The sequence below is a fragment of the Rhinoraja longicauda genome, chromosome 10, assembly GCF_053455715.1.
Source record: "Rhinoraja longicauda isolate Sanriku21f chromosome 10, sRhiLon1.1, whole genome shotgun sequence".
Taxonomy (NCBI): Eukaryota; Metazoa; Chordata; class Chondrichthyes; order Rajiformes; family Arhynchobatidae; genus Rhinoraja; species Rhinoraja longicauda.
Window position 1 is genome coordinate 10,008,254 of NC_135962.1, and position 26,912 is coordinate 10,035,165.

The following is a 26,912-nucleotide window of genomic DNA, read 5'->3' on the forward strand; positions in this document are numbered from 1 at the left end:
ATGAAAATTTGGTTGGGTGCCTTTCCAAGTTCATTTGCAGTAACGTTCCCAGTGCCTAGCTGGGGACTCCCACCTGGGTACAAGCTGGTATTATTGTCGCCTCTGTCAGCCAGTCCCACCCTACTGCTTCTGACCACAGGCAGAACCCAGACACCAGGCTAGAAAGCAGCAGGAACAACACTCGGGTTTAAAGGAGAGATCTTGAGGAAATAAAACAGCCGATAACGTAATAATTGCAGTGAGCCTGACTGAGATCCACTGAGCAGGGAGGGACAGCTCGGGGAGTTTGTTCACAGCGGCGACACTCACGTGGATGTTATGTGCGTGCACAGACTGATCACTCGATCCACTGAAAACCAAGTCGTTTATCACCTGAAAAGACAAGACAACGTCAGCAGCACCACCCGGACGGACTCGATACGCTGCAGGTCCTCCACGGTGCATCACGCTGTGTCCACTACCCCTCATCCTCTCCCCCCCCCCCCACCTCTTCCAACCCCTGTGCCCACCATCACTCTACCCCCCCCTCCCGTGCAGCTTAGCACCCTCACTCCCTCTACCCCGCGCGCCCTCACTCTCTCCCCACCTGCACGCCCACATTCCCTTCCTCCCCCCACCCTCACTCCTCCTCCCCCCACACTCCTGCCCGATCTCTCCCTCAGCCGGCCTCGATGCCAGCCCCCGGGCGTACCTTCATGCACAGCACGGTCTTGGTGTGCCCCTCCAGGGTCCGGAGCAGGAGACCATTCCTGGCGTCGCGCACACTGATGGTGCAGTCGTAGGAGCCCACCAGCAGCAGCCTGCGGGCTCCCTCCTGCGCTGTGGCCAGGCAGCTGACCGCCCGCGGCCCGTGACATTCAAAAACCTCCAGCTGCTTGTTGCTCTGTGAACAGCGACACACAACATGAGGATCAGACCCAGGCCATGCTATCCACTGCAACCACCCTGTGATCCCCCAGCCAGGCAGACCATCCATCCAACCCCTCCTCTCCTGGGGACCCAAACCTCACCAACATACCGCTTCATTACTGATGCACCACTGAGTAAGGGGAAGGAACAGGAGCTCAATAGCTTGTTGGCAGGAAGAAAGGTTATTCGGAGACAGGAGGGGAACACAGAGACATACGGCAACGTGTACATTGTTTAATGTTGCATTCTGAAAGTTCCAACACAGGTAGACTGGATGGTGCAGATGATGGTTGGCACGCTTGCCTTCATCATTCAGGGCATTGAGTGCAGGAGTCGGGATGTCAAATGTACAAGTCACTGGTGAATCCTGTGCAGGTTGATCACCCTGCTGCAGATTATATCATTACTCTTCCAACCCCCCCCCCCCCCCCCCCCCCAACAATCAGTCTGACGGGTCCAGACCCTAAACGATCATCTCTGCATGTTCTCCAGAGATGTTGCCTGACCCGCTGAGTTATTCCAGCACACCGTGTCCTTTTTTTGTAAACCAGCATATGTAGTTCCTTATATTCACACAGACAAATGGGATTAGTTCAAGTAGGCGCCTTGGTTGTAATTGTTTCTGTGACTCTCCGGTAGAACAGACAAGGGGAATTGAGGACCAGAGGATATAGGTTTAAGGTGAGATGGGAAATTTACCTGAGGGGTAGCTTTTTCACACAAAGGGTGGAGGGTGTATGGAACAAGCTGCTGGAGGAGGTAGTGGAGGCTGGTACTATCACACATTTAAGAAACATTTAGATAAGATACATGGATAGGACGGGTTTGGAGGGATATGGGCCAAACGCAGGCAGGTGGGATGAGTGTAGCTGGGACACGTTGGTCAGTGAGGGCAAGTTGGGCCAAAGAACCAATTTCCGCGCTGTGTGACTATGCCTCTAACAATTGTAGTGGCCGCTCTTGCTTCTGGTCTGCATGTTTACATGTAATCATCCCAGCTCCAGAATAACACTCTAGGGCAGGGGCATATCCCTCTAATCCTTTCCAATCCGTGCACCTTGCGAGTGCCTTTTAAACTCTGTTATTGCACCCATCTCTACCACTTCCTCTGGCAGCTCTTTCCACAAATCCGCCAACCTCTGTGTGAAAAAGTTGCCCCTCAGGGCCCCTTTAAATCATCCCCCTCTCACCTTAAACCCAAGCTCTTTAATTAATAAATCCCATTTCATTCTCCCTTCAACCTGCTCCAGATTCTACCACTCATCCATACGAGGGGCAGTGTACAGCAGCTCATTAACAGGAGCCACCGGGGGAAGCCCACACAGTCTCAGAGAAGATGCAAATGCCACACAGGCACCACCAGAGGTCAGGATTGAACCCAGAGCTATGACATTGTGTTGCCTCAGGCAGTGTTTGAAGAAAGGAGGAAGGAAGAACTATTGCAACAGGAGAGGGACTTGGTGAGCGCACAATTGGAGTATTGTCTAAAGTTTTAGTCTCCATTACATGCTCAAGGGAATAAACTTGTGCCAGGATGGTGGATCTACTACATGACAAGAGCTGAGCTGTCTGGTTTGAATTGAATTGAATCTTTTATTGGCCAACTATGTATACATACAAGGAATTTGCCTTGGTGCTCCACTCGCAAGTAACAACACGACATACAGTAAACTATTAAGAATAAAACATAAAACATTAAGAATAAAACATTATCGTTTAAACATGTGAATGAAATAAAATACCGGAGCAAAAAGAGGCTACAGACTTTTGGTTATTGAGTAGAGCCACTGCTTGTGGAATAAAGCTGCTTTGACAGTCTGGAGGGAAGTGCTTCAAAGAGTTTGTGGCCAGGGTGAGAGGGGTCAGAGATGTAAGAAAATAACTGCAGATGCTGGTACAAATCGAAGGTATTTATTTCACAAAATGCTGGAGTAACTCAGCAGCTCAGGCAGCATCTCAGGAGAGAAGGAATGGGTGACGTTTCAGGTCAGAGATGGGTCAGAGATGTTCCCATTCTCCATGTAAATTTAAGACAGGCACAAAAAGATGGAGTAACTCAGTGGGTCAGGCAGCATCTCAGCAGAAAAAGAATAGGTGACGTTTCGCGTTGAGACCCTTCTTCAGATCCGAAATATCACCTGGTCCTTTTCTCCAGAGATGCTGCCTGACCCGCTGAGTTACTCCAGCTTTCTGTGTCTATCTTCAGTTTAATCCAGCACATGCAGTTCCTTCCTACACTCCCTGCAAACTTATCTGGTTCATTGGAAACTTTATTATACTATACTGGAACATCTGATAAAGCATGTGGTTTAAAATAATGTTGGAAATAATATTCGAGTCTCTGGCAAATCTGCCAGGTTTGCACTAAGGTTTCGAGGTAATGGATTATTGGAGTTCTACCTGTGGATATACCAAGTGGAAGTAAATGACTGTGAGAGTACAGGGGGAGATGCCAGCTCACATATGCAGCAACTCACCTTAACACTGAAGGTGCACACCATGCCATTCGCGAGCCCGACATACAGGATTCGCCATCGACAATGCAGGCACAGCACCCGGTCGTTCAGCGTGAACTGGTCCAGGCGTACCTTGCTCTGTTCAAATTGAAAAGGCAAAATCCAGCAGTTACAGCAGGCCAGGGTACACGAGCGATCCATTATAGGGCAGGTAACATGTCCCGTTCACACCCTCCCGAACATGTCATACAACATAGCCTGAGTCCCATGGTGCCTAGGAGGCAGATAGGCAGAGTCCTGCCTGGAGCAGACCGATTCCTTAAGGCTCCATAGACACAAAATGCTGGAGTAACTCAGTCGGACAGGCAGCATCTCTGGATAGAAGGTAGAGACCCGAAACGTCACCCATTCCTTCTATCCAGAGATGCTGCCTGACCTGCTGAGTTACTCCAGCATTTTGTGTCTATCTTTGGTGTAAACCAGCATCTACAGTTCCATCCTACACATTCCTTATGGTTCCCCTCTCCCTCAGGGCTGGTGCCATGATTAACCACAGGCTGGACAGATCGTGGGTTGAACTTGCTCATCTACCCTCCAGACGGCAGGAAGGCAGCAGGTTTAGTTCGCTGGGCACACGGTGAGAGTGGACAAGACACTGTCTCCTAGCTCACAGACCAAAGAGCACTGTTGCTACTGACACCACGACTGATGCGGTACAACACAAGACTCCAGTGCTTGGAATCACCACTCTTCTGCAATCTCTCCTTTTGAGGGTGCTCTAAATTTGGGTGCCCAAGGAGGAAATTAATTCCTTTGGGACTTCAGAACAGAACAGAGCCTGAAACTTGGAGCCATGCCGCATGTGTAGATTATTTAACTGACTGAAGGGACAGGATGGAAGGTTAATTATACCCTGACCCTGACTGTGATTCCATTGGCATTAATGAGACGGTTATAAATCCACGAGATACTGGAACAACCCACCTTGACATCATAACGCCGGACGATATGATCGCTGGATCCAGTGTACAGACATGCATTCTTGTGTTGCATTTGTATGATCAGCAGGCAATTCACCTTCGTATTATTAGCTTCGAAAGTGCCCACACACTGCCGACTCTGAAGGAGTGCAAACACAAAGTCCAGGATCAATCTTGCGATTCGCAAAGTGTTTTGGTGGAGAAGATACCAAGGACTTCATTTCGACAGTGCAAAAGCCTTAGCAATTCAAAGCCATGACTGGTTCAAGACTCTGGTAAGCCATTTTATCTAAAGCTTTCCGAAATTCCTTAAATCCATTGGGCGACAATCAAATTCGAGGAAACTGGGGAGTGATACGAGAACAATTGAGATGATGGGCATGAATTTTCTAAAAGCTTTGTAAACTTAGATAATTCCACTACAGAGGGTGCAGAAGATTCACCAAAGTGTTGCCTGGGAGGGGGTGTTTCAGTTAAACGGAAAGACTAAAGAGGTTGGGGTTATTTTTGTTGGTGTGGAGGAGCTGAGGCAACCTGATTGAGGTGTATAAAGTTATCAGGGTTATGGATAGAGATGGTCGAACCATTTTCCCCAGAGCATTTCTACTTAAACATAGAAGGAACAGATTTAGCGCAAAGAATATGAGGTTTGGAAGGGATCAGAGAAATATTTCTTTCACACAGGAGTTGGTTGGAATTTGGAACGCACTGCCTAAAGTGGTGGTGGAAGCACAGACATAGAACAGCACAAGAACAGGCACTTTGGCCCACAATGTCTGTGTTGAACATGATGCCAAATTAAACTAATGCCATCTTCCTACACTCAGACTAAATCTCTCCATTCCCTGCCTGTTCATGTGCCTGTCTAAATGCCTCTTAAACATTGATGTGGTATCTGTTTCCACCAGCGATGATGGCAGCGCATTGCATGAAAAAACGTGCTATGTTATTTTCTTTAAACTTTTCCCGTCCCACCTTAAACCTATGCCCTCTGCTATTTGACTCTCAGCACATTTAAGTATCTAGACCATTAACTGAATTGTCACGGCAAAGGGAACTACGGAACAGGTGCTGGTTTAGAATTAATCCTATTAGGGGCAACACAGTGGTGGAGCTAGTCGGGCTGATGCATCAGAACTTCAGGAACCCGGGTTCAATCCTGACATTGGGTGCTGTCTGTGCAGAGTTTGCACGTTCTCCCTGTGACTGCGTGAGTTTCCTCCGCAGGTTTTCTCCCACATCCCAAAGATGTGCGGGTTGGTATGTTAATTGTGCCCCTAATGTGGATGCAGAAGTGTGATAACATAGCACTATTATTGTTTGTACGTATGTGTGTGTGTGTACGTATATATACACACAACTTTTTTTTTCATTTATTATATTGTTTACAGTGTTCTATGTTTACATATTCTGTTGTGCTGCTGCAAGTAAGAATTTCATTGTTCTATCTGGGACATATGACAATAATACACACTTGACTCTTGAACTAGTACGAGAACTAGTGTATTCGAAGGTTGGCATGGACTCAGCGGGCCTGCTCAAATGCAGTATCTCTTTTCGTAAAAGGTCTTTGACAGTGGTCTAAGGAGTCTGTTTCTGTGCTCTATGACCCAGACCCGAAACACAGCACAAATGATGAGACTCTTAAAGATGCACACGTTCTTAATAGCAAGGGGAACCATGAGAAGGGAGATGCTGGAGATGGAGAGCGGTTTGCAGGATGGGATGGATCCATTAATGGGATGGGTACAGAGAGGTGGAAAATGATGGCTGTTTCCTCAAACCAGTCAACACAACCTTTTGCTTCCAGACCCCCCCCACACAGCTAAAATTAATCCTCTGTGGCTTCCACGGTAAACTGTCAGCAACGCTGAAAGTAATCCCCACACAGACAGCAACCCAAGTCCTCTTGTGGACACACCACGTCTACTAACTCCCAATAAACCGACAAGTGAACTGGAGTGCTAGTGGCTGTTGCTCACCGTCAGATTGTAGACACGCACGGTTTTATCAGCAGAGCAGGTGTAGAGCTGGCCACCGTAGATCTGCATGGCATTCACAGCCGCCTGGTGGCCCTTGAACATTCCCTCGGTCGGATCCTGCTCCTCCCCTTCATCAGAGGACACGTCTAGGAGAGAGGCACATGTCAGCACTAACACTCAGTATTCTCAATTCGTCACCAAGTTCCAACCTTCCCATTTCTGAGGCCAGTCTGGTGCTATGTCTGGCCCGAGAAAAGCGTGCGCCATCCTGATCCGGGGATCTGGGAGGAGCAGTCTCTTGCCACATGCCGCTGGCTGTTTCCGGCAGGAATTTAAAGTGGGAGGCTGGAGGCAAGGAACAAGAGGTGACCAGCTCACAGCCGCCTGTGGTTCTGGATGTAGGGCAGCAACATGCAACCCAGTTCAAAGAACCTGTTGGGCAGGACGGTTATAGCTTTGGAGAACGTGCATCTTTACACAGGTTGATGCTGCTTGGATGTATATAAAAGTCCTTGAATTTTTACCTGCAGGCAAAGCTGAGTTGTAGGACAACCTGATTATGATCAGGTACCTGCCTGATGAACAAGTACTATCCCAACTCTGATACCCACGGGATACAGGGGCTGGCGGGGCAATAAGCCACCGAGCCGGGATGAATGGAGCAGTGTGGAGGGAGGTGGAGGCCGACTACAGAGTCCTGCCTCAATCCCAGTCCATGTCCATACGATTGAGGGACAGAGGGAAGGAAGGTTAGAGGAGGGTTAGTCAGTGTGCAGAATGAAGGCAGGATTGTGATTTGTTGATACCTGACGTATTCCTCGATCCTCTCTGTGAAGACACTGGAGTTTGAGTCTCAGCCACACTATAAGAGGACAGAAAAGAGGCTGTAGATGGGTTTGCCAGGCACTTGGTGAAACACCTCTCCCCGCACCCGCGGCTCGCAGCTCACCCTGTCTCACTTCATCAGTGACAATGACAGACATCATCAGGAAGGGCCTGCAGTGCCCAGCTGTGGGCCGGACACACATCCCAACTGGGAGGGAAGGAGGCGAGGGCAGGTGGGTTGTGGCGGTGGGGGGGGAGAGGGACTGGAGGGCGGGTTGCTGTTGGCGGTGGGGATTCTAAGACTTTAAACCGCAGCTGCTGACAGCTCCACTGCAGGCACAGTGTCTCCAGCTGCGGTGAGGACAACCGATACTGAAGGGGTACAGTGGGCCATGGTGTAGGCAGCAATAGAGTGGGCCATGGTGTGGGCAGGGATGGAGTGGGTCATTGGGTGGGCAGGGGAACAGTGAGTCACGGTGTGGGCAGGGATGGAGTGGGTCACGGGGTGGGCATGGATGGAGTGAGTCACAGGGTGGTCAGGGGTACAGTGGGTCACGGGGTGGGCAGGGATGGAGTGGGTCACGGGGTGGAGTGGGTCACGGGGTGGGCATGGATGGAGTGAGTCACAGGGTGGTCAAGGGTACAGTGGGTCACGGGGTGGGCAGGGATGGAGTGGGTCTCGGGGTGGGCAGAGTTGGAGTGAACATTGAGCAGGGTGAATCGTCTGCAGTGTGTCCACGTTATGAGGCCCTCTCTCATGGAGCCCGCACTCACCCTCTGGCCACAGGGTTGGCACAGCTGGTCCCGATCTCGCTGGTGGACGTCACCTCGTCGTAGGTTGCCTTCAGCAGGTTGGCGCGGCCTCGTGCTGCCACCGCACGCTGCCCCTTGGGCGGGCTGTCGGGCTGCTCGCCGGCCGGCTCCGGCAACTCAACGGCAACCAGACCCTCGTTGGCCTTGCTGACGTGTGGAAGCTGTACGGTGGAGTCGCTGTCTGTGGAGGCACTCCGCATCTCACTCTCTCCTCGCTGGCAGCCTTTCTCCCTGGGCACCAGGGCCCCATCTGACCCCTGGTGGGTTGAGGTGGTGACCTTTGCCCTGGCCACCTTCTTGGTCCTCAGCTTGCGCTGGGGTCGGACAAGCTCCGTGTCCTGCTCCGTGTCGCTGTTCTCACCCGACCGCGTCACGCAAGGAGTCTTCTTCTTCCTGAACTTTTTCTTCTTCTTGGAGCTCCGACTGTCTGAGGGGGTGATGGAGGACTCCACCTCCTGCTGCAGCTCGCTGCCCTGGTTCTTGCCCTCCCTCTGCCCTTTCTGCTTCTTGTCCGCTGGCACGGCGAACAGCTCTGGTTGCTGGGGCGGCCCGGACGTGGGAGCCCCCATCCTGGCAGCCTTGCCCCCTGTGTGGTGCGGCAACATACCGTGCCCGTGGAGCCCCGCGGGAGCAATGCCCTTGGCCACGGGCTGCAGGCACGGAGGCAGACCGAGTAGCGGGTGCCCCGTGGGTGTGACTTGGCCTGCAGAAAGAGGATGGATGGCAGATGTCAGGCTGCATGTGATGACCAGGAGAGGGGAAGCACAAACAGCAACAACCTGCAATCCCCGAGCTGCATTTCAGAAATGCCACCTCCCTCTTTCCCGTCAGCATTGCATGTAAGGCAGTCATTAGCTGATCGAATGAACCAGCTCCCTTGGTGCAATACAAGGACACATGTGAGGCAGATTTTAAGGCACTTCTTAGAGTAGGAGATGGAGTCATAGAGTGTGGAAACAGGCGCTTCAGCCCAACTTGCCCACACCGGCCAACATGTTCCAGCTACACTAGTCCCATCTGCCTGCATTTAGCCCATATCCCTCCAAACCTGCCTTATCCATGTAGAAGAAGGGTCTCGACCCGAAACGTCACCCATTCCTTCTCTCCCGAGATGCTGCCTGACCTGCTGAGTTACTCCAGCATTTTGTGAATAAATACCTTCGATTTGTACCAGCATCTGCAGTTATTTTCTTATCCATGTACCTGTCTAACTGTTTCTTAAACGTTGCGAGAGTACCTGCCTCAACTACCTCCTCTGGCAGCTCCTTCCATACACCCACCATTCTTTGTGTGAAAAAGTTACCCCTCAGATTCCTATTAAATCTTTTCCACTTCACCTTAAACCCATGTCCTCTGGTCCTCGATCCCCCTACTCTGTGCAAGAGATTCTGCGCATCTAAAAGATGACCAGGTTCAGGGAGGGAGCCCTTCAGCTCTCGGAGGCACTGCCTCAAAAAGGCAGCCAATGAAAGACCCCTGGCCATGGTCTCATTTCATTCCTAATATCAGGAAGGAGTTGTAGGAGTCTGAAAACTGTGACCACCAGGTTCAAGAATACCATCTTCCCAACAACCATCAGGCTCTTCAATACCATACTATATAGGGGCGGCATGGTGGCACAGCGAATGCAGCGCCGGAGACTCAGGTTCGATCCTGACAACGGGTGCTGTACTGTACGGAGTTTGTACGTTCTCCCCGTGACCTGCGTGGGTTTTCTCCGAGATCTTCGGTTTCCTCCCACACTCCAAAGATGTACAGGTTTGTAGGTTAATTGTGTAATAGTAGGATAGTTAATTGTAGGATAGTGTTAATGTGCGGGGATCGCTGGGCGGTGCGGACCCGGTGGGCCGAAGGGCCTGTTTCTGCGCTGTATCTCTAAATCTAAAATCTAAACACAAACCTCAACTCTGAACTTCTATGGACTGTCTTTGGTTGCACCAAGGACTACAGGTTTTTGCATTACTATAGTGGTTATTAATTTATTGTTTATTTTCAGTCATTATATATTACCTGTGTATTGTGTTGACGGACCTATCATGCTGCTACAAGTAAGGGTTTCATTGACCTGTTGACAGCTTGCGATGACCATGAACACTCTTGGCTGGACTCGTGAGCAAGCTACCACAGCACCTCTGCAATGGAAGCACTGAAAATTTGAACCTCATCGTTGCTCCCAACCACCTGTTTTGGAGATGTGGACACATCTGGGGGGGGGGGGGGGGGGGGAGCGGCATTTATTGCCCACCGCCAGCTGTCCCTGAGCTGAGGAGATGGCAAAGGGTCGATCACACAGGCATGTCACGCCAAGACTCCCCCCCGCGGCACAACAGTAAATTGGCAGATTTTATGAAAGTCTTGTGCCTCATGATTGATGTTACTAACTCATGCTTATTTTTAGGTTTTTGAATTTTAGCCCTCTGAATAAATGCCAGCATTGCATGGCATTCGCCTTCCTTAATACTGATTCAACTTGCAAATGCACCAGCACCCCCAAGTTCCTTTGCACCTCCGATTTCTGAATTTGCTTCCCATTTAGAAAATAGTCCGTGCCTTTATTCCTACTACCAAAATGCATGACTCCACACTTGGCTACGCTGTATTCCATCTGCCACTTCTCAGCCCATTCTCCCAACCTGTCCAAATGCTTCAGCAGAGTTCCTGCACTACCTGCCCCATCACCTATCTTTGCATGGTTATGGGGAAAGCTCATATGGAAAGGGATGTGGTTTAATTCGGGCTCACCACCTTTGTTCAGTTCAAGTATGGCCCTGAGCTTCCAGCCACCCTGTCGCTTTAATTCCCCATTCAAGTCTCTGTCTTCAACTTCCCATGTGCTCCATTGATGTCAGGCAAAGTTAAAATAATACTGTATATGCTGCAAATCTGAAATACAGAAAATGCCGGAAACACTCAGCATGTCAGGCTGCATTGGTGGAAAGAAAAAACGTTGGCAGGATCCGTTTCTCTCTCCTGATGCTGCCCGGCCTGTTGAGCATTTCCAGCATTTTGATTGCAGATGTCCAATGTAACTATGAGACCTCATCTTCCACTTAGATACATTAAAACCCCTGCCATTTAATACCAAATTTAACTACTTCAGGTACACCCCTCTACTTTTCTCTCCACAGATGTGCATATACCCGTCTCTGGCTGTTTATTTTCATCCTGTCTTTTAAATAATTGTCACATGGGCATCTTCGGTCTGCACATTAACTGTTCCCCCATCTCTTCACAACTTGAAACTCTTCCAGTTCTGATAAAGGAACCTGGACCCTGATATCTCTCCCCATGGCTGCTGCCTGAACTGCCGAGTGCTTCCAGCCTTGCCAGTCTTCGTCAGGGAATGGGACTGACCAAGTTGCTGCAAAGGGCTGCCACGGACTCAATAGACAATAGACAATAGGTGCAGGAGGAGGCCATTCGGCCCTTCGAGCCAGCACCGCCATTCAATGTGATCATGGCTGATCATTCTCAATCAGTACCCCGTTCCTGCTTTCTCCCCATACCCCCTGACTCCGCTATCCTTAAGAGCTCTATCTAGCTCTCTCTTGAATGTATTCAGAGAATTGGCCTCCACTGCCCTCTGAGGCAGAGAATTCCACAGATTCACAACTCTCTGACTAAAAAAGTTTTTCCTCATCTCTGTTCTAAATGGCCTACCCCTTATTCTTAAACTGTGGCCCCTGGTTCTGGACTCCCCCAACATTGGGAACATGTTTCCTGCCTCTAACATGTCCAACCCCTTAATAATCTTATATGTTTCGATAAGATCTCCTCTCATCCTTCTAAATTCCAATGTATACAAACCTAGTCGCTCCAGTCTTTCAACATATGACAGTCCCGCCGTTCCGGGAATTAACCTAGTAAACCTACGCTGCACGCCCTCAATAGCAAGAATATCCTTCCTCAAATTTGGAGACCAAAACTGCACACAGTACTCCAGGTGCGGTCTCACTAGGGCCCTGTACAACTGTAGAAGGACCTCTTTGCTCCTATACTCAACTCCTCTTGTTATGAAGGCCAACATTCCATTGGCTTTCTTCATTGCCTGCTGTACCTGCATGCTTCCTTTCAGTGACTGATGCACTAAGACACTCAGATCACGTTGTACGTTCCCTTTTCCTAACTTGACACCATTCAAATAATAATCTGCCTTCCTATTCTTACCACCAAAATGGATAACCTCACACTTATCCACATTAAACTGCATCTGCCATGCATCCGCCCACTCACACAACCTGTCCAAGTCACCCTGCAACCTCATAGCATCTTCCTCACAGTTCACACTGCCACCTAGCTTTGTATCATCGGCAAATTTGCTAATGGTACTTTTAATCCCTTCATCCAAGTCATTGATGTATATTGTAAATAGCTGCGGTCCCAACACCGAGCCTTGCGGTACCCCACTAGTCACTGCCTGCCATTCTGAAAGGGACCCATTTATCCCCACTCTTTGCTTTCTGTCTGTCAACCAACTTTCTATCCATGTCAGTACCCTACCTCCAATACCATGTGCTCTAATTTTGCCCACCAATCTCCTATGTGGGACCTTGTCGAAGGCTTTCTGAAAGTCGAGGTACACCACATCCACCGGCTCTCCCCTGTCAATTTTCCTAGTTACATCCTCAAAAAATTCCAGTAGATTAGTCAAGCACGATTTCCCCTTCGTAAATCCATGCTGACTTGGAACGATCCTGTTACTGCGATCGAAATGCTCCGCAATTTCGTCTTTTATAATTGACTCCAGCATCTTCCCCACCACTGATGTCAGACTAACTGGTCTATAATTTCCCGTTTTCTCTCTCCCTCCTTTCTTGATGGGCTGAATGGCTTTGTTCTCACCGTTGACACATATTGCTCGTAACTTTACATTTTCATAGCACAACACTGAGAGCGGAACGCAAGTACAAACTGACTCTCTGGTATCACAGTACTGTAAGGGAACAACAATAAACTACATCTGAAGTGTGATTGTTCTGTGACTGTGAAAGATACTGTAATCTCTGAGAGATACCTTTGCGGTGGGAGAGCAGTGTTGGGGGCAGGGCCGATCCGTGGCAGTCAGTCAGCGTCTGTCCAGTGATGTGCCGTGATTTAGAACTCTTTACACCCTCCTCCGACCTCTTCGGGGAAGTGGGCTCTTGCTTAATGGAGGCGTTTGACACAGCGGGCAGGGAAGTCCCTGCAGCGGCCTGGAAACCTGCAACTGCTTCAAGTCGAGGGCGCAGGTCTGAGCTGGGGCCAGACGAGGGAACTGTGCTCAGTAATGGTGAGAAGGGGTCGTGGAAGTTGAGCTGACATGCACCTTTGTGCAGACTGCTGATTTCTGCTGCTGGGCTCTGCATTGACCGTTCTCCAGAAGGATCGTTGGACTCTGGAGAAGACCAAGTGGACACAGTTAACGGAATTCAAAAGATACAGTTGCCAGCTTTCATTACAATCAGTACAAGTAAACCACAGTAACATCCAAAACAGTTGCATCTACCCACACTGTTCCGCCCCTGCTTGACGGGATGATCCAGAAGACACTGCTGGATCTTTACCGGGGCAAGAGGAAGTGCAGGGTCTCCTGGCCGAGGAGTGTGGTCAGTCGCCGATGAACTTTCGAACGTAGGCGACTCTCCGCTTTTGGACTGTGCACAGATTCCCCTGTAGGTTCAGCATCCTCCCAGATGGCTTGCACTGGCAACGGGGTTCCCTTTTCTTCACAAACCCCACAGCTGGCATCAGCTGCAGCACTCTGAGGGAGCTGCCCGCCTTTTACTGGGACCTTCTCAGAGCCCAGGAGATGGCGGGAGCAGCCAGAGAGTGGGAGCTGTCACTAGGGTTCATGGGGAAGCAACCAGCAGGCCGGCACAGCGAGCATCGATGGGCTAGTGGACGGCAATTACCGACAAGGGGTATCACTCATCAGGCCCAGGCCCCTAAACCCGCCCCAGGAGTTGATGTCACACTATGGGCTGTGTCTCAGGAATCCCCAGGTTGCCACTCAGCACGGTGCAGACACACTTCCCGTACAGGCACTTTGCGCACTCTCTCCATTTCCTTATCCCGGTCCGTAGTCCAGACCTGCCTCAGCAACTCCAGGTACCTGTCTGGGACACGTGCTAATGTTCCTGAGTGAGATTTGCATCTTTCAATCACTGGACCCAGAGGTAGAGTGCTCCTCATTGAAAGCACTCCACTCAAATGCTAAAGACTGCATTCGGATAGCGCCTGTTGAATTTTGACCAGTTTCTCTGACGGAAGGGAGATCGGACTCAAACTGCGATACAGACCTTGCAGGCCTTGAAGAATTTCAATTCTCTTGGTCCTTAGCATGCTCATTTCCAGGGTGATCTGTGTGGAAGACAAAATGGATGGAATGACCACAGCACAGCAATGTTTGCAGATAGGTGTTCTCACAGGAAACCCAACTTCCCCTGAGCAGCAAGGATAATAACGACATTAAAATGAATTTAAAGGCTTTAAAATTGAATACGGCATTTAAAAAAAAAGTCATTATCAGATTTGGGGGGTGGCTTGGTCGTCTCCCTAGCTGATGTTCCCTTTCTACATTAAATGCCACTATGCAAGGCATTTAAAACCCACTGTGCAGTAGGCAATAGTGTTATCTGCAGGCAGGCCGTGCAGGGTTGATTAGTGACCAGGTCTGGAGAGATGATAAGACACATCTTCAAGGAGTGGAAAAAACAAACCACTGGAAAGAAAGGGAACGGGAGCATCTGTGGAGAGAAATGGACAGACAATGTTTCAGGTTAAGAACATTCTTCAGACTGATGGAGAGGAGGGAAGATCGATGGTAGAGTGGTGAGGGGAAGGAGTCCAGCAAGAGCTGGGAAGTGCAGCTGGATCCAGCAAGAACTGGGAAGTGTAGCTGGATCCAGGTGAGGAGGGGTTATTTGTCCAATGAGTCAGATGGGGAAGAATGGGTAAATGTAAAAATTGTCCCTAGTGGGTGTAGGATAGTGTTAATGTGCGGGGATCGCTGGGCGGCACGGACTTGGTGGGCCGAAAAGGCCTGTTTCCGGCTGTATATATATGATATGATATGATAAGGGGGGGGGGGGGGGATAGCAATAAGGCTGGAGGTTAAGTGGAGAAGACAAAAGGGTGCTGATGGTATAACATGAGAAGGAAGGAAGATGGGGAATGAAACGTAGAACCAGCGGAGGAATGGAACAAGGGGGGGGGGGGGGGGGGTGAAGGGTGAAGGAAACCAGAGCAGGGAGAGATAGGAGATGAGCAGATAGAGGTGCATGGGAAAGGAAATGGATGATGGGGATGGAGGGAGTAGAAAGACAGATGTGCACATGTATCATCCAGACCTCATCCCTGTGATGTTGTACTTAGATGGCATTTTGGTCAGGCAAATGGGACTAGCTTAGAAGGGCAGTTTGGTCAGCATACACAAGATGGGACAAAGGGCCCGTTGCTGTGCTGTCTGACTATGGCTCAGTACCTGTTGTTTAAGAAGCAGTAACTTCTGAACCTCCATATATGCAGCTTGGAGAGCAGCACGAGCCTGCAGCAGGTTTCCATCTACCCCTTGGCTTGTTTGATTCAGCTCGTCCTCCCGCAGTGAGATGCTCAGCAATTGGTCCAGCTGGCTCCTTTCTGGAATCAAAGGCAGTGCACGTTGAGGACACAGGTATAACTGGACATTGCACACAGCTTGCTGAGGAACACACAAGTAACACTGGCACATAATGAACCTCAATGAGCTCAACCCTTCCTCAGTGCCCAACAGCCCAATGCATAAACAAACTGAAATAACATTCCCTCTGAGCTATTTCTGGTTCTTTAACCAGATCTGCGATCAATACTCAACTTACAAGTTGCAGTTATAATAAATCACTCATATTTCATTCTCCATCCACCAGTAAAAGAATACATTGAAGGTTTGGATACAGACTCCAATGTTTTGCCACTTGTCACTTTCCTGTCATTTATTGTGTATTACATCATTGAGCTGGTTTTGGATGTGTCCAGCCATTTCTGTGGATCGTGAACATAACTCATGTGGAAACAATGGAGAGAGAAGGCAGAACGGGTGATAATTTCTAAAGGCTGGGTTGGAGGTATTTTTTTTTGGTAGCGAATAGAATGCTAAAGACTGGAGGGCGACTAAAGCTGTGCCTTTATTTAAGGTCTGCAAGGATGATCCAGGGAACCTTTGACAAGGTAGGCAAGTATGGAAGGTTAGATCCAGGGTGAGCTCTCTTGAAGGATGCAAACTTGTCTTGATGGAAGGAGTCAGAGGGTTTAAGTGGAAAGTGGTTATTCAGATTGGAGTCTTTGACCCAGTGGTGTGCTGCAAGGTTTGGTGTTGGGTCCTCTGTTACTTCTCATTTATGGATGACAATGCTGTTAACTCAATTTGTAAGCTTGTGGAATACACCGAGGTTATCCAAGATTAAAACAAGATATAGATGAACTGGGGAAGTGGGCCAATTAATGGCAATTAATGGATTTAATTTGGACGTGGGACGGTTTGCCAAGTTAAATCAGGGCAGGAGTCACACAGCAAATGGTAAAGGTCCTGGAGAGTGTCAGAGACATAGGGGTACTGTATATAATTCCCTGAGAGTTGCAACACAGGGAGTCAAGATGGCGAAGAAGGTGATAGTACACTTGCCTTCAGCTAAGTTCAGCTACCTTGGAGCAGGAGCTGACTCTGTCCCTCCCAATCTGTTCATGTTAAATGTTAGCAGTCGGGATATTGAGTGCAGGAAGTGGGAAGTTGCATTACAGCTGCACAAGACATTGGTAAGTCTACATGTGGAATATGAGGTGCAGTTCTGGTCATCCACCTTTAGGAAGCACGTCCTTAAACTGGAAAGGGTATAGAAAAGATTCAAGAGGATGTTGCTGGGACTGGAGGACTTGAGTTAAAATGAGAGGCCTGATACTCTGGGACTATTTCCTTGGAGTAAAGAAGGGTGAAGGGTGATCTTAGAGATATATAAAATGATGGGCATAGATAAGGTGCATAGTCACAGTCTTTTTCACAGGATAGGAGAGTTTAAAACAAAAGGGCACAGACTTAAGGTGAGAGGGTAAAGAATTAAAAGGGACCCGAGGGGCAACATTTTCCACACAGAGGATGGTGGATATATGGAACGAGCTGCCAGTGGACGCTGTAGAGGTGGGTAGAATTACAATCATTAAGTATCTCTAAACTAAACTAAAATGACATTTGGACAAGTACATGGTTAGGGAATGTTTAGAGGCATATGGGCAAACAGGACTAGCTCAGATAGACATCTTGGTCAGCATGGGCAAGTTTCCGTGCTGCATAACTCTATGAATGCTGGTGGTTCTAAATGCAGAGACTAACCATTTAGAAGTTAATCTAAGCTAGTACAAGGGTCTGGAATGGAAAATGGTTGGTCAGGTCTTTAGTGGAAATGTTCCCAAGGGAGCAGAGAAGACTCCTGGCAGATCATTGCGGTGAGAGTGGGAAAGGAAGGATTTACCGTTGGAGAAGCTCGCGAGTGGGGTCTCACCATTAACAAGACGCACACTGCAGAAGTGCCAGAGGGAGCAGGTGGAGGGGCTGGGAAAAGGGAGAGGACAAGATGTATCCCTCACAATCCGCTCACCTGAGAGGAGGCAAGAGGTGGAAGTCTTGTCATGGGCTCAGGGATCAAATGGTACAGTGGTTGCTGTAACCAAATTGCTGAAACTTGCATTAATAGTCCACTCACCTCTTTTACTTTTGATCTTCCTCCTCTTATTCTTTCTCTCCAAACCAGGAAGCTCTGGAGACAGACCATCCTAGAGAGAGAAGGGTTGGATCATACTAAACAGCCATAAACACACAGAGCATTAAACTAGATACAATATATAGCTTGGTTCAACCACTAACTCTGCTGCTTTCTTGTTCAATGTAACATGAACAGACTGGGAGGAACAGTCAGCTCCTGCTCCAAGGTAGCTGAACATAGTAGGAGTTAACGGCTAGAAATGAACTGCAGATGCTGGTTTAAACCAAACATAGACACAAAATGCTGGAGTAACCCAGCAGGACAGGCAACATCTCTGGAGAGAGGAATGGGTGATGTTTTGGGTTGAGACCCTTCTTCAGATTAGAGTCAGTCTGAAGAAAGATCTCAACCTGAAACGTCACCCATTCCTTCTCTCCAGAGATGCTGCCCATTGAGATACTCCAGCATTTTGTGTCTATCTTAGGAATTAATGGCTGGTGTGACAGCAAAATGATTGACTGGAGTTTCTGTTGCACTGAGTGGGGACTGGTTCAGGCTTTGCTGAGGCTGGTTCCTAGATGCCTGGCTGGGCCCAGGCTGTCAAATGAAGAATGCAAAACAGCTGCAATGTACAAGCACACTGCAAGTGTGTACGGGTCAGATAGTGGTATTGGACTAGTTAGTCCCACATCTCAGGATGAAGATGACACTAGCCAGCCTGCAAGCCCAGGTATCCTCAATAGATAGCCAGCTACCTTCACTATTCACTGGGTGCATTGTTTTCTCATTTAAAAGTCAACCACACAAGTGTGAGAATAGAGGAAAACAGAGGCCCAATGGGACAGACATGAGTGGAGCAGTTGGGGATTGACAACCATCCAACAGTTTGATGATCATTTTTAACTGGTGGATAATTTAAAACTAAAAATCCCATGGATGGGACAAACACACATCCTGCCTGGGGTGCTCAACAACTTTAGGGCACAATCTTGGGGCACGAGTGCATGTAGGTCCCTGATACAGGCATGTGAGCGAGGTAAAAAAAAGAAGAAAAGAGCTGAGCGCTTGCGCGAGGTGTGCAACAGGGGTCAAAAAATCAGAAAATGTTTGAAAATTTACACACAAAATTACCCGTTTCAAGCATCTTTTAGTGCATTTCAAAGTAAAAACAGACATTACAAAATAATGTGAAAATGTCACTGTATACTAATATCAATTAAGTAAATTCGCACATTAATTGATAATCAGCCCAAAAAGCTGGTAATTGGGTTTTCTGCTGTGTTTTATATTTTAACCCTGTCTTAATTAATTTAGTTATATAATCTTGCACTTAAATTTAATATTTACTCATTACAGTTCCATCACTGATTTTCTGGCACTCTTGGTTCCAGAGCTTTGCTAGTTTATCCAGCCGGCCAAGGAAGTCGGCTACGGGGATAGATGTGCTGGTTCCAGCTGGGCTGGAGTTCCAGAGCCCCGGCCGCAGGTTGTAAATTCAACCCACCGATCGGCCGTGGAAGTCCCGATGAGGTCGGGATTGGCTGCCTTGCCCAGCCTAGGTGCCACATTTTCGGGGAGACTTCCAGGGCGCACGGGGGGATTTCTCACGGAACCCCTAGCGACCTCTAGCGGAACCCTAGTGTTCATTACAAGTCTATACATTTCTTTTTTTCGAGACGATTTCTCCGTTTATTTGGCAAAGTGAAAAACGCAGAAACCATGCAAAAAGCGCGGAAAATTGATTTTAAAAACGCGGAAATCCGCGGCAAATTCACATGCCTGCTGATAATGGGAACACAGGCAGAATGGTGGAGAATGTGAATGGCATGCTTGTTTTCATCAGTCAAGGAAATGAGTACAAGAGTTAGGATGTGATGTTACACTTGTACAAAATGTTGGTTAGGCTGCAACTGTATATTGTGAGCAGTTCTACAGGAAGTATGTCATTAAGCTACAGGTGGCGCAGAAAAAATTCACACAGATGTTGCCTGGACTGGAGAGCTTGAGTTACAAGGAGAAACTAGATAGGCTGGGACTGTTTTCCCTGGAGCAAAGGAGGCTGAGAGGTGACATGATGGAGTTCAATAATATTATGAGATGTAGATTGCCAGAGTTTGTTTCCAGAGATGTGCAAAACTAGAGGGCATAGATTTAAGGGTCGAGGCAGGAGTTTAAAGGGGAATTGTTTTTAAACACACAAAGAGTAGTTGGCACCTGGGATGCGTTGCCAGAGATGGTGGTGGAGGCAGGAACAGTAACAACATTTAAGGAACATCTGGACAGACAATAGACAATAAGTCATTCGGCCCTTCGAGTCAGCTCCGCCATTCAATGTGATCATGGCTGATCATTCACAATCAGTACCCTGTTCCTGCCTTCTCCCTATACCCCCTGACTCCGCTATCATTAAGAGCTCTATTTAGCTCTCTCTTGAAAGCATCCAGAGAATTGGCCTCCACCGCCTTCTGAGGCAGAGAATTCCACAGATTTGCAACTCTCTGACTGAAAAGGTTTTTCCTCATCTCCATTCTAAATGGCCTACCCCTTATTCTTAAACTGTGGTCCCTGGTTCTGGACTCCCCTAACATTGGGAACATGTTTCCTGCCTCTAACATGTCCAATCCCTTAATAATCTTATATGTTTCAATAAGGTCCCCTCTCATCCTTCTAAATTCCAGCGTATACAAGCCTAGTCGCTCCAGTCTTTCAACATACGACAGTCCCGCCATTCCGGGAATTAACCTAGTGAACCTACGCTGCACGCCCTCAATAGCAAGAATGTCCTTCCTCAAATTTGGAGACCAAAACTGCACACGAGGGCCCTGTACAACTGGTCTCACTAGGGCCCTGTACAACTGCAGAAGGACCTCTTTGCTCCTGTACTCAACTCCTCGTGTCTTAAAGGCCAACATGCCATTAGCTTTATTCACTGCTTGCTGTACCCGCATGCTAACTTTAAGTGACTGATGAACAAGGACACCCTGATCTCTGTGTACTTCCTCATTTCCTAACTTGACACCATTCAGATAATCTGCCTTCCTGTTCTTACCGCCAAAGTGGATAACCTCACATTTATCCACATTAAACTGCATCTGCCATGCATCTGCCCACTCACACAACCTGTCCAAGTCACCCTGCATCCTCATAGCATCCTCCTCACAGTTCACACTGCCACCCAGCTTTGTGTCATCCGCAAATTTGCTAATGTTACTTTTAATCCCTTCATCTAAGTCATTAATGTATATTGTAAATAGCTGCGGTCCCAGCACCGAGCCTTGCGGTACCCCACTAGTCACTGCCTGCCATTCATGACAGGTACTTGAATGAGCGGGGCATCGATGCATATGGAATGAATGCAGGTAAGTGAGATTAGTATAGATAGGAACGATGATTGATACAGATGCAACAGGCCAAAGAGCCTGTTTCAATGCTGTACAACTCTATGACTTGCACAGCAGACTGGGGTCCACCATACCTGCTAACCAAGCGCCTGGATTACCAGCGGAAATAAAAAACTGCCATGCAGTATATTCTATTCAAAAGTTACAATGATGGAGGACCTAGGGGACGCTCATGGAGTGAGTACGTTCTTGCGTTCGCTCCATAAGCTTTACTGTTCTTAACCCATGACCACCCTCATTTAACCTATTTTTATTTAAACCAGAAGATTTTTGTTACCTTCCTGATTTTATCTCGGAAGTTGTGCTGTGAATTGTTATGAAATGAGTACAGAACGAGCTATAAGATCTAAAGCTCGTGGTGCTGGAAACGATAACAATGGCGATGGTCCAAAAAAGAAGTCTGACCTTAAGCTAATTGAAATGTCTCATGAATCGTTTTTGGAGCTTATAAATGAAAAATTTGCAGAACTCCGAACATCTCTTAAACAAGATATAGAGATATTCCAAGAAGCCTTGAATAAAACTGACCGAGAAGTTAAGCAACATCAAACATTAATTACAACTCTTCAAGAAGATGCTCAGAAGCGGGACTTGAAAATTGCAGATTTGGAAAAGAAGTTATCATTAGCAATTAAGCATTTGGAAATACTCCAACAGAAAAGCATGGACTCTGAGAATCGTTCTAGAAGACAGAACTTACGTTTGATTGGGATTCCAGAAGGCACTGAACAAGGAGATCCTGTGAAGTTTTTCGCCTAACTTTTAAAAGAAGCGTTACCTTCAGAATTTCCAAATGATCCTCCATTATTGGATCGGGCGCACAGAATTAGAAATTCGTTATCTTTACCCTCGAAACCACGAGTTGTAATTGTACGCTTTCACTATGTTCACCTTAAAGAACACCTTATTCGAACTGCCCGTCGTCTAGGTTCGGTTAAAGTTCGAGATTTCCAAATGCGTCTTTATGAAGATTTCAGTCCTGAAGTTATGAAAGCTCGCCGAGCGTTTAAAGATTTGATGGCTGAATGCTATGAGAAAAAGCTTAAACCTGCGCTTTTTTATCCTGCAAAACTTAGAATTTCGCCACCAAATGATTCGCGTCGTCTTTTCAATTCTATATCCGAAGTTCGCAGCTTCCTGGATCTTAACTATTCTTATGGTCTAGTTTCTCAACCTTAAAATATATGGTTTTCACAGCTTTGGTTATACTTGTTTTTTTTGTTGTTTTTTTTTGTTATTGTTTTTTTTTTTTTTAAGAGCTTTATTTAGTCTCACGACTATGTTTAGTCTCATAATAATGATTATAACCTTCAATATCTTAGTTTCTGAGTATTGAAAATGGCAGTTTTTGCTCGTTAAAACCCTTCGTTTTTTTTTTTTTTTTGTTTTTTTTTGAACTCTCGGTGGATCATTTATTTTAAAAAAAATTATTATTAGGAGCCGTCCGCTGGTGATATGGGGGTAGATTTAGTATTAATTCTTTTTTTTCTGGCCTTCTATAGGTCCAGAGGGGTTTTTCCGTGGGTGGGGGGTGGGTTTAGGGTCTGTTTTATATGTTTTCTAGTTTCATATACTGTTTTTTTTCTTCTTTTCTGGACTGTTGTAAAACTACTAATATGTCTGATGTGTCGCCATTTCCGGTTCCTCCCTGTATTTTTGTTCCTCTTCCGGGTACATGAGTTTATACTTTGGTTAACCTTTTACATATCAAAGGCTTGACCTCAGCAATATGGCTCAGTTTATTAATTTTGTCTCTTGGAATACTAATGGTTTAAACCATCCAATTAAACGGAAAAAGATTTTTAAAGTGTTCCAAAGACTGAATGCACAAATTATTTTTTTACAAGAAACTCATGTTAGGAAGGAGGACAATCAACGTTTTTTTAGGTTCTGGAAAGGACAACAGTACCACTCAAACGCAAACGCCAAAATAAAAGGAGTTTCAATTTTCATTAACTCTTCTATTACATTTGTTCACCATGATGTCATTTCGGACCCAAATGGTAGATTTTTATTAATTACTGGATTACTTTCTAACACCAAGGTTGTAATGGTTAATGTTTATGCTCCGAATGTGGATTACCCTGAATTTTTCAAGTCTTTATTTACTACCTTACCCAATCTAAATGAATATAAGCTAATAATTGGTGGTGACTTTAATTGTTGTTTAAATCCGCTGTTAGATAGATCAAAACCTTCTCAGCCATTACCAAACAAGTCGGCCTCTCATATTAATTCCTTTTTGACTGACTCTGGAATGGTTGATATTTGGAGATTTCTTCATCCCAAAGACAAAGAGTTTTCTTTTTTTTCACATGTTTATCATTCTTATTCGAGAATTGATTACTTTTTTATTGACTCTCGTCTTATTCCATCTGTAACTGGTTGTGACTATGACATTATAGCCATTTCGGACCACTCCCCACTGAAGCTCTCCATCAAGTTAACAGATACAGTCTTTATCACCAAGTATTGGCGATTTGATTCTACCCTACTGCAAGATCAGGACTTTATTAAATTCATGAAGGAACAGATTGACTTTTTCTTCTCAACGAATTCGACTGAGGAAATTTCTTATGGGATACTCTGGGACACGTTCAAAGCATACATACGTGGTCAGATTATTTCCTACTCTGTAGCTTTGAGGAAACGTATCAAGAATGAGACTCTTTTATTGGTTGATAGGATTAAAGAAATCGATAAGAAATACTCGACTGCTCCTACTAGGGAGCTTTATAAGCAGAGAATTGAACTTCAAATGGAACACAATCTGTTACTCACATCTTTGATTGAAAATCAATTAATGAAATCTAGATCTGAATTTTACATACACAGTGATAAATCTGGTAAATTGTTAGCTATACAGTTGAAGAATGTTTCGGTCAAGCGTCAAATTGTTAAGATTCGTAAACAGAATGGGGAATTGACAGCTAATCATGACGAGATAAACAAATCTTTTCAGGATTTTTATACTTCTTTATATTACTCTGAATTCCCGCAAGATTCTAATAACATGCATGATTTTTTAGGGGAATTGAAATTTCCAAAAGTATCATTTGAAGAAAATTTATCACTAGATAAATCGCTTACGAATATAGAAATCCAGAATGTTATTTCTTCAATGAATTCTGGGAAAGCTCCAGGCCCAGATGGGTATACAGTGGAATTTTATAAGTTCTTTTCCTCTATTCTTTCCCCTTGGCTTTATAAAGTTTTTGAAGAAGCAATTAGCCTGGGCAAATTACCACAATCTTTTTATAGAGCTTCTATTTCCTTAATTTTGAAAAAAGATAAAGATCCCACTGACTGTGCTTCTTATAGACCAATATCTCTGTTAAATGTAGACTCTAAGATTTTTTCCAAGTTATTGGCAATGAGGTTGGAAAAGATATTACCTCAAATTATTTCGGGCAACCAAACAGGTTTCATCAAAAACCGGTATTCCTTTTTTAATATTAGAAGGTTGATGAATATTGTCTACACTTCTCCATGTAATACTTCAGAATGTGTCATCTCATTAGATGCGGAGAAAGCTTTCGACAGGGTGGAATGGCCTTATTTATTTACGGTCCTTGAGAAGTTTAATTTTAGTCCATCATTCATATCTTGGATTAAATTGATTTATCAAACTCCAGTTGCCTCGGTTTTTTCTAATAACCAAAGATCACCATTTTTTCGATTGTTTCGTGGTACTAGGCAAGGTTGTCCCCTTAGTCCTTTATTATTTAATATTGTATTGGAGCCTTTGGCAATTGCCATTAGAGAATCCCCCAACATTTCTGGTATTATTCGTGGAATGGAAACACATAAATTGTCACTATATGCAGATGACTTGCTAGTATATATTTCTGATCCTGAAAATTCTATTCCTGCAGTTATATCTTTATTAGCTCAGTTTAGCACTTTTTCTGGATACAAATTGAATCTTAATAAGAGCGAACTATTTCCTTTAAATAGACTGGTTCCAATTTATAATAACTTACCTTTTAAATTAGTTAATGATTATTTTATATATTTAGGGATTAAGATTACCAAAAAACACAAGGATTTATTTGGGGTTAATTGTTTACCCTTATTGGATCAGATTAAATGTTTATGTACTAAATGGTCACCATTATCAATATCTCTGGTAGGCCGGATTAATGCTATCAAGATGATTATTTTACCTAAGTTTTTATATATATTTCAAGCAATACCAATTTTTATTCCCAAATCCTTTTTTGATAAAGTTGATTCTAAAATATCTTCATATATATGGCAAAATAAAAATCCTAGATTAGGGAAAAAACATTTACAAAAATCCAAAAAGGAAGGTGGATTGGCATTGCCTAATTTTAGATTCTATTATTGGGCAACTAATATTCGGTACCTGAAATGTTGGCTAAACGACTTGGACTTATCTCCGAGTCCTCATTGGGTAGATTTGGAAACTAAATCGGTACAAGGATTTTCATTGGGCTCTATCTTAGGAACTTCTCTTCCTTTAGCTCCTTCTAAGTTACATAAACAAATTGACAATCCGATAGTTAAACATACCTTACGAATATGGTTTCAATTTCGGAAATTTTTTGGATTGAATTATTTTATTTTAGAGGTGCCCATTGTATCGAATTTTTTCTTTCACCCCTCTCTGATGGATCAAGCCTATCTAGTTTGGAGGATTAAAGGTATAGTACGATTTTCAGATTTATTTTTGGATAATTGTTTCATGTCTTTTGAACAATTATCTAACAAATATAATTTGTCCAGTCCTCACTTTTTTAGATATTTACAGATTAGGAATTTTTTAAACACGGTTCTTCCTTCTTTCCCTAACCGAGACTCTAAGGGTATTTTGGAGAATATGTTACAATTAAACCCCCTTCAAAAGGGTGTAATATCAAATCTTTATAATATAATTATGAAAATACACTCTGATCCCTTTTATAAAATTAAGAATGATTGGGAAAGAGAACTTAATCTCACTATCCCTATTGACAATTGGAATAAAATTCTTCGACTTGTTAACTTTTCTTCTATATGCGTTAAACACTCTTTGATACAGTTTAAAGTCGTTCATAGGGCTCATATGTCCAAAGATAAACTGGCTCGTTTTTATTCCCATATAAATCCTATATGTGATAGATGTCACTCTGAGATAGCTTCTCTTACCCATATGTTTTGGTCATGCTCTTCCTTGGAAAGGTACTGGAAAGACATTTTCAGTACTTTGTCTACGGTTTTGAATATTGATCTACAGCCCCATCCCATTACTGCAATTTTTGGTTTACCAATGATAGACTCTACTTGTTTATCTCCCCCCATTTGTCGGATGATTGCTTTTCTTACATTAATGGCCAGAAGATCTATTTTGTTGAATTGGAAAGAAATCAATCCTCCTACTTTATTTCATTGGTTTTCTCAAACTATTTCATGTTTAAATTTGGAAAAGATTAGAAGTACTGTTTACGAACCTTCGATCAAATTTGAGCAGACTTGGAGGCCATTTATTCAATATTTTCATATCATGTAATGTGACCTTATTCCAACCTTTTTCGTTCTTCTTGATATTGCTTTATGCAGGTAGAGGGGATTGGAGCGGGCGACACTACTATGTTTTCGTTAACCACCTGGTACAGTCTGTTTTTTTTTTTGTTTTTTTTTTTGTTGTTTTTTCCTCTCTTTTTTTTTCCTTCTTTTTCTCTCTCTTTTCGTTTTTCTTTTATCCTTATCTTTTTCATATATATACCGACATATCTTCTAGGTATAGATAACAATTTGTTTTACACAACCTGGGGATATTTATGTTATACATTGCCATTGCTTATGCTTATGTATTCCCTTATATTTATCCACT

General features: G+C 45.4%; 1 protein-coding gene across 2 annotated transcripts in view; it reads right to left on the bottom strand.

Moving 5' to 3' along the window:
• znf106a (zinc finger protein 106a) overlaps window positions 1-26,912 on the bottom strand; it is a 61,469-nt gene that overhangs the window by 6,256 nt on the left and 28,301 nt on the right. For both annotated transcript variants that reach the window (XM_078406186.1, XM_078406187.1), the window contains 11 exons: window positions 17,676-17,745; window positions 15,428-15,582; window positions 14,244-14,304; window positions 12,980-13,339; window positions 7,927-8,668; window positions 7,134-7,189; window positions 6,328-6,473; window positions 4,350-4,484; window positions 3,387-3,503; window positions 692-883; window positions 310-372 (listed from right to left, as the gene is read on the bottom strand). In XM_078406186.1, the coding sequence (XP_078262312.1) occupies window positions 310-372; window positions 692-883; window positions 3,387-3,503; window positions 4,350-4,484; window positions 6,328-6,473; window positions 7,134-7,189; window positions 7,927-8,668; window positions 12,980-13,339; window positions 14,244-14,304; window positions 15,428-15,582; window positions 17,676-17,745 (2,097 nt within the window). The remainder of the gene's footprint in view (window positions 1-309; window positions 373-691; window positions 884-3,386; window positions 3,504-4,349; window positions 4,485-6,327; window positions 6,474-7,133; window positions 7,190-7,926; window positions 8,669-12,979; window positions 13,340-14,243; window positions 14,305-15,427; window positions 15,583-17,675; window positions 17,746-26,912) is intronic.